Source organism: Protobothrops mucrosquamatus, unplaced genomic scaffold, assembly GCF_001527695.2.
Source record: "Protobothrops mucrosquamatus isolate PMUCROS unplaced genomic scaffold, P.Mucros_1.0 scaffold4537, whole genome shotgun sequence".
NCBI lineage: Eukaryota > Metazoa > Chordata > Lepidosauria > Squamata > Viperidae > Protobothrops > Protobothrops mucrosquamatus.
This window is the reverse complement of record NW_015390442.1, coordinates 26,991-35,262: the sequence shown is the minus strand read 5'-3', so window position 1 is coordinate 35,262 and position 8,272 is coordinate 26,991. Positions and strand designations below refer to the sequence as shown.

At 54.0% G+C, this 8,272-nt stretch overlaps 1 protein-coding gene across 1 annotated transcript; it reads left to right on the top strand.

Moving 5' to 3' along the window:
• Positions 1 to 511: 511 nt before the first annotated feature.
• LOC107299097 (E3 ubiquitin-protein ligase RNF182-like) lies at positions 512 to 1,240 on the top strand. Its single transcript, XM_015828465.1, has one exon. It carries the CDS (start codon positions 512 to 514, stop codon positions 1,238 to 1,240), a length of 729 nt encoding a protein of 242 aa, XP_015683951.1.
• The last annotated feature ends 7,032 nt before the right edge of the window (positions 1,241 to 8,272 follow it).

Below are 8,272 nucleotides of genomic sequence, written 5' to 3'. Positions count from 1 at the left end.
TTGCCCCCCCCCCCGGCCGCCTGGCTGCGCCCGAGGGCTAAGCGGGGGAGGGTCTCCCGGGCGAGGAAGGGGCTGCGGGGGCTGAGCAGCTGCAGGCGGCGCTGAGGCTGCCCAGGGAGCCCCATCGGAGGCCGGCCTCGCTTCCTTCCAGGGCCGAGTCTGAGCCTCCTCCTTTCCTGCAATGCGGGGCGTGGGGACGGGGGTCGCGGGGGCTGGCCGGGCTCCAGGGACCCCGAGGTTGTCTGCCCCAGAGTCGCTCCCTTCCCCGGGGAGGGGGCTGGGCTGGCTCCGGGTGCCCAGGGCCGCCGGGTCCCGGAGCGGGGGGACGCCTAAGGACCGGTTGCTGTGTGGGCGCGGGTTGGGGACGGGGGGGGGGGCGTCGCGGAGCAGCCGGGCTGTCGGTCGAGGCGGCTCCGGTGCCCCGGGACTCCCAGGCAGGGCCCTCCTTGGCGCCGCTCCTCACGCCCTGCCGCTTTCCGTCCCTCCAGGCGCCGGGCCCTGCGGGGCTGCCATGGCCCCGGCGAAGGTCGGGGGCGAGCGGGCCGCGCCCCTCGGCTGGGCGGCCGCCGAGACGGAGTGCGGCATCTGCTGCGAGGGCTTCGACGGGCGCGCCCGGCGGCCCAAGCTGCTCGGCTGCCGCCACCAGGTGTGCGCCCGCTGCCTGCGCCGGATGGCCGAGGCGGGCCGCTCCCCCGCCGGGCTGCGCTGCCCCTTCTGCCGGCAGGAGACGCCGGTGCCGGGCGAGGACGTGGCGCGCCTGCCGGACGACGGGCGGGTGCTGGCGCTGCTCGGCCACCCAGGCGGCCCGCCGCCCTCCCCGGAGCTGCTGCTCTGCCCCGGCGTGCTGGAGCCCTCGGCCGACGGCAAGCGCCGCTCCTCGGACTGCCTGGTCATCACCCTGCTGGAGGTGCCGGAGGACGCGGCCGCCCCCGCGGGGCTGGACCTGGTGGACGTGATGCGCTTCTACCGCCCGCCCAGCCTGGCCTCCTTGCCCTGCCGCGGCCCGCAGCCCCTCTGCCCTGGCTCCTGGGGGCCCCGGCGCGCCGTGCCCCGGTTCGTGCTGGGCCTGCTGGGCCTGGTCTACTTCAGCTCCCTGCCCTTAGGCATCTACCTGCTGCTGGTGGAGCGGCCCAACCTGGGCCTGGTGCTGGTCAGCCTGGTGCCCTCCAGCCTCCTGCTCTGCGTCTTCTACAGCCTCTGCCAGTGCCTCTGCCAGGACCTCTTTGACCTCCCCACCTGAGTTGCCTGGGGAGGCTGCCCCCCCTGCGCTCCCTGCCCTTGCGCAGACCCCCCCTCTGGCCCCAGGGGGGGGCTTTTCACAGCAGCAGCAGCGGGCGGGGTGGCTTCCCTCCAGCAGCCTCAGTTCCATGACGGTCGTGACCCGGAGGGCAGAGATGCCGATGGCGCCCTTGCCAAAAAAAGCCCCCAGCGCCCCACTTTCTGCCGTGAGGGTGTGTTTGTCACCAGGAACAGTTTGGGGCCTCTGATGGAAAACTGCCCAGGGACTCAAGTCCTGTGAACCTGCAGGCCAAGAAGAGCCTCTGAAGCAACCCCACGGGAACCATTCCTTACAGCAGAAATTGGACCTCAATGCGTAGTGGCAGTGTACCTGACGACTGCAGCCCGTATTGCAAAGTAGGTCCTTTACTTTCAGTATTATGGAGAGTTTGGCTGGAAATTTTGGGAAACGCTGGAGCTGGCAGCTGGGAGGCCAAGTCCCCGGTCTGGATGAAGGCTTCCCTGGAGGGAAGGGGGGGTGGAGGATGAGGAAGAGGCCCCAGGAAAAGAGGCCTGAGGAGCAGGAACAGCCCAACCCCGATGAGAAAGCAGGGGACAGCGTAAGGTCCTGCCTCAACTCCTCCTCCCAAGAAAGCAGAACTCTTGAAACAGGCATTATTTCAAAAGGAGCTTTTGTTGAGAGAGAGTGATAGCAAGGGAGCAAAGCAAGATCTAAAGTTTTCCCGCGCAAATTGCTACATTAAACCCACCCCAGAGCCCAACTGTCCAGTTCGCATCCAGCCAATCGACAGGTGCAAAGTTGCTATGGGAACCGAAGCAGATAAGGGACGGTCCCCAGACGCTTCACCGGATCTGACAACGGAGTGGAGATAAGGCAGATGTCCCCTGACACGTTCCTTTCCCCTTTTCACACCCAAAGAGATACACCAAAGTTCAGAAAAAACAAAGTAGAGGAAATAAATCCACAAGGCCCCCTCGCAGCAGAGAAAAGCCTCCCCCCTTCCACTGGAACGGCAGAGCCCCCAAAAGAAATACTGAAGGGGTGTAGTAGTGCCGGGCAGGAATACCTGAGCAGGAGCAGGTGAGGCTCCGTCTGTCTCTCCTGGCAGGCCTTCCCAGCTCCTGTGCACCCTTCGCACGCAGACCCCGACCTCCCTTCCTTCCCCAGAGGTTGTGCCAGGCTGGGTGCCCAGACCGGCCATGGGCAAGTTCTTGTGCCAGGATCCTCCGGAGAGTGCTGGGTGCCCCTGTTGCTAAATGAAGGGCCCCGGAAGGAAAGTGGGGGTGCCAGAGGCCATCCAAAAGTCACCTGGGGATTCAGCCCAAGGCTCTGCATCTTTCCTGGAACAACCCCCCCCCCCCTCTCAATTTGTCTGGCTTCTTTCCTCCTGCGGGAGAAGGTGGGTGCTCCCTTTTTTTTCTGGCTGAGGACTCAGCCCCTCCCCCAAAATCCCATGTTCCAGCATCTCCCCCCTCGATTCAGGGCCTCCAACACTGCCGAGGCTGATCAAGCCACTGAACTCCAGGGTCAGAAGGGACTGTTGAGGCCATCCAGGCCATCCTCACTCAATGCAGGGAGGCATCCCAGAGGCAAAAGACATAGCAAAGGGCAGCCCTTCTCCCCCCCCCCCCCAGTCTGGGCTCCATTGTCCCTCTGCGGAAACTCTTCAGGGCCTGAATTCTATTCTATTCTGTTCTGTTCTGTTCTGTTCTGTCCTGTCCTGTCCTATCCTGTTCTGTCCTGTTCTATTCTACTCTTAATTCTGTTCTGTTCTGTTCTATTCTATTCTATTCTACTCTAATTCTATTCTAATTCTATTCTAATTCTATTCTAATTCTAATTCTATTCTAATTCTAATTCTATTCTGTCCCTTTATTCTATTCTATTCTATTCTATTCTAATTCTACTGTTTTGTTCTATTCTATTCTACTCTAATTCTATTCTAATTCTAATTCTATTCTGTCCCTTTATTCTATTCTATTCTATTCTATTCTATTCTATTCTATTCTATTCTATTCTATTCTATTCTAATTCTACTGTTTTGTTCTATTCTATTCTACTCTAATTCTATTCTAATTCTAAATCTATTCTGTCCCTTTATTCTATTCTATTCTATTCTATTCTATTCTATTCTATTCTATTCTATTCTATTCTATTCTATTCTCATCAAGAGAATCCACCCGGAGCTTCTTACTCAAGGCACCAGGCTCAAACAGTCTTACTTCTAGAGGAGGCTCCAGTCCAGGGAAAAGAAAGAGAAGAGGGGGGCCAGCAGCAAGCGGGGTGCGGGGTGTGTGTGTGAACTCAGCCCTGATGGGGGCCCCCTCAGCAGACCTGAAGGCCCAGGTGGTGGACTCAGCAGATGGAGAGGCTCTGCCTGTGTGGTTGCTATGGGTAACACTGACATACGGGCAGGTATCAATCAAATGTTTGAAAAAACAAAGGCGGGCCTATTTAGAACAGCCCTTAAAAGGATCACTTCCTATAACATTAATTGTTCTGTCGGTGATAATTCTCAGCCTTTCACCATTAACGTGATGATTCACACGTGAGATAATTCTCATATTTTATTGAATCTAGAGTATTATTTTTTTTTTGATGTTTTGGTATGGTACATCCGGCAATAAAACAATTGATATCATTCCTTATGATGCATCAGTTTATAAATTCGGGGGTGGGGGCAGGGCAATAGAGTCACCTTAGAATTAATAAATCAATTAATTGTTAAATGTTGCTATGTCATTTCTCCACTTTCCTGAAAGACCTTCAACCAAAGTTGGGGGGGGGGGGGAATAAAGGGAAGCTGCCAACATCTACGATACCAACTATGTGTGCAATTTCACCAAGACAATTGAGAAAGACTTTGATTAATACGCGCACACGGACTTCAAAGAAAAGCTGTTGTGTTTCATTTATTTAATTGTTCCTATATCCAATTTAGAAATGGCCCATCTCACTCACAGAGCAAGCTTGGGCGGTGTAGGATTAAAACAAGTAAAACATAAAAACTGTATACAAATATTATATCAGGAGGTAATGTTAAGAGTTTCGTACAATATTGAGGAGAGTCCTTTAAAATTTTGTGGGTTCTCTACAATATTGTTACGTTCTTGCTTGGCAATATCTGATATAATTCAGAATAAACATTTGCAGAAAGCTCATTTGACGGATTTGGAACATCCCTTCGGTTTGAGAGAGGCTTCAAATTAATCACCCACATCCCCACCCCACTAATCCTTTTACTAATCAGATTATCTACAGATAGTCCTTGACTTATAACTGTTTGTTTAGTGACCATTCAAAGTTACGGCACTGAAAAAAGTGACTGATGACCGTTTTTCACACTTAGCGACGGTTGCAGCCTCCTTCAGGGTCACGTGATCAAAATTCAGACGCTGGGCAACCGGTTCATACTTACGACCGTTGCAGTGTGTCCCGGGGGGATCACATGATCCCCGTCTGAGGCCTTCTGACAGGCAAAGTCAATGGGGGGAAGCCAGATTCACTCTTAACAACCGGGTTACTAAACAACTGCAGTGATTCGTTTAACAACTGTGACAAGAAAGGTCGTAAAATGGGACAAAACTCACTTAACAATGGTCTTGCTTAAAACAGAAATTTTCAGCTCAGTTGTGGCTATAAATCGAGTCCTGACCTGGGAAGTCACACAGGAAATTCCACTTAATGACAGCAGTTGGGAGTGGAATTTCCATCACTGAGGTGGTTGCAAAGCACAATGCCAGGTCATTAAACAAGGACCCCACACGCCTGTGACCTGTGACTTCCTGCCAGCTTCCCATGAGCTCTGGACCCCCTTGGACCCCCTCCCTGTCTGGAGGACGGTCGTCCCCTCGCTCTGCTTGCCCCAGGAGAGGAAGGGCCCCTGGCTCACCCAAGCGCCACCCAGGGCCCCAGAGGGCTGCCCGCTGGGCCCATCCCGGGGCTGCCCTCCGTGCCCGTGTGGAGAAGGGCCCCTGCCGCACACTCCCCCCTGCTGGCCCTGGCTCTCCCCAGCCTGGCACACTCCAGATGTGCGGAGCCATAGGTCTGCACGACCAGCTGACACGCCAGCTGAGTGTCCTGGGGGTTGTAGTCCACCTCCAGGGCGCACCAGCCGGGAGAGGGCAGAGCAATGCCTCTTTCAGCCCCGCTCGACTCCTCAGGGGGCCCCCAGGGCTCGGAGCCCAGGGGTGGCCCCTCTCCCCGCCCCTCCCCGGGGGCACAGCTGGGGTGTTCCCGGAGGCCAGAGGACCGGCTTCTCAGGGGACGGAGGCCCCACACCCACTGGGGAGGCCTCCCAGGCAGGAGGCGAGGGGCTGGCTCGGCCATGCTCCACAGCCGGGGCTCAGGAGGGACCCTCGCTGGCTCAGCCCGGTCGAGAGAGGCGAGGGAGTCTGGGTCTCGTCCGGGATCTCCAACCCTGGAGTTTCCCCAGGGGGCCTGGGGGCTCCTGCCTGAGTCTGCCCGCTGGCCTCCAGGCTGCCCCTTCTTCTCCTCCTCCTCTTCCTCCTCTTCTTCCTCTTCCTCACCCGAAGCCGTGAGCAGCCGAGGGCCGCTGCGCAGCCGGTTCTCCTTCTTGAGGCGCCGGCGGGCGTTGGCAAACCAGGTGGAGACCTGGCTGAGACTGCGCTGGCTCAGCATGGCCAGCAGGATCTTCTCCCCCTTGCTGGGGTAGGGGTTCTGGAGATGCTGGCCCAGCCACGTCCGGAGGGCCCCCGTGCTCTCCCGCCAGACGGCGGCCTTGCCCCAGCGTGGATCCTCCGGGGGGGCCGTGCAGAGGAGGGGGCTGCCCAGGGGGGGCATCGGCCACAGCAGGGGCACCCCTCCAGGCAGCTCGCAACAGGGGGCTGGCACCTGCAACACAGAAAGCGGAACGAGGGTGAGCCCTGGGCGGCCCTGGCAGCCTCCCTGGCCCAGGCCGAAGGCCTCTTCGCTGCCTTTGCTCCACCGGACCCTGAGAAGCATTTTGCCCCCCCCCCCAGAAGATGAGAAGGGCAGTCCTGCTTTCCTGGCGCTGCTGTTTGGTTTAAGGGGGTTTTCTGCCCCCCTGCAGAGAGCTGGACTAGATCAGCCCCCCCAAACTCTTGAGTAGATTCAAGGGTAGTCAACCTTGGCTCTTTTATGACTCGTGGACTTCAACTCCCAGAATTCCTGAGCCAGCTAAGCTGGCTCAGGAATTCTGGGAATTGAAGTCCACGAGTCATAAAAGAGCCAAGGTTGACTACCCCTGGTAGATTGATGAAGACAAATCTTCATCAAGATCATTTACTTAGCCGGTGCAAGAAGATTGCAAAAAACAAACAAACAAAAAAAACTTACAAGGACTCACTGGAACATCCAGTAGTAGAACTGACCACATGCCAGTACTAAAAAAATGGTGGGAACATAAAAAAACATATCAAAAAGATCCACACACACACAAAAAAACCAAAGCCCCATGCAAAAGTTGTGTAAAATGAGCAGGCTAAAATATTGTGGGATTCCAAATAACAAACTGGTAAAGCCTCCACACACCAGATTAAACCGTGCTTGGAAAGAAGGAAGGGAGGGGGGGGAATGGATGTGGTTCTACCAGGAGGGAGTGGACTAGTAGGCAAGGAATCGGAGTAGATCATGGCAGAAACTGGCTGCCTAACTCCCAGGGGTTATTGGTGCAATGGGTGTCATACCCCCCAAAATTGGATGGTACTTAAAAAATCTGCGTGAGAAAATTTATGTTAGTTACAAAAAAAAACCCCACCAAAAACGCCCCCTCCTTGGGTTTGTCCATAAGACAATAGGGCTACATTATGAATCCTGAGGGTCTTGGGGGTCCTGGTGAAAACTGCCCACACATGAGGGCCACCTAAAGAACTGGCAGCTGCGACTTCACACTTTTGTGTATATAATAATGATAACAAGCTCTGGATAGACCCGTTGACCTCTTGGGGGTTGATATTAACCACTTTGGGGGACTCTGGGCTGTTTGAACACTGTGATCTTTTCCGACACCACATTTCTATGATTCATTTAAAAAAAAACATTATTGATTTAAATGTCAATATACCTATTAAAAGATCTTGAAACAAGTCAAGTTGTCAGTAGCAATTGTGATATACACTGGTGTAAACAAAAAGAGGGATTGGGTCTGGAATGCTTTACAAAAAGTATGACTTTTTCCAATATCGAATCAAAAATCATTTTTTATCCTCAAAACTCCCACTTTGGTTATTAACCTTTTTCCAATACATCCATTTTTCCATTGTTTGCTTACTGGATTTATAAAACCACCCAACACTAAAAAGGCCCTGTTGCAGCTTATAATATGTCCAATACCTAAATTAAAAACACAAGTAAACAAAACCTCGTTCCTAATATTCAAAGACAGACTCAGGAGAGGCTCAACCCAGACCTGGAACACACACTTCTGAAGGCAATCCATTCATTCCACTGGTTAATTGTCCTCACTGTTAGGAAGTTTCTCCTTAATTCCAGGTTGCTTCTCTCTTTGATCAGTTTCCATCCATTGTTTCTCGTCTTTCCCTCTAGTGCTTTGGAGAATAATGTGACCCCCTCCTCTTCTTTGGGGCAGCCCCTCAAATACTAGAATACTGCTATCATGTCACCCCTATTTCTTCTTTTCTGTAGATTAGCCAAACCCAAGTCCTGCAGCCCTTCTTCGTATGTTTTAGTCTCCAGACCTTGGATCATCTTAGTTGCTCTTCTCTGCACTTTTTCCAAAGTCTCAGCATTTTTTTTGTGATGTGGTGACCAAAACTGGATTCAGGATTCAAGTGAGGTCTTACCAATGCAATATCATATGTTCACTATATTCATATGGCCCTTTGCCATATGACGGGAGCAGGTCTTGAGACGGTTGTATGGGAGGAGTTTGACTCTGTTGCTCCTGAAGATGTGGACAGGGTCCTGGGGAGACTGAATGCAACCACATGTTTATTAGATCCGTGTCCCTCCTGGCTGGTACTGGCAGCCAGGGAGGGGACACGAGCCTGGTTCCAGGGAATTGTTAACGCCTCTTTGCAGGAGGGAGTC

Coding starts and splice junctions, on each gene's coding strand:
- LOC107299097 (XM_015828465.1), top strand. CDS start 512: ATGGCCCCGGCGAAGGTCGGGGGCGAGCGGGCCGCGCCCCTCGGCTGG.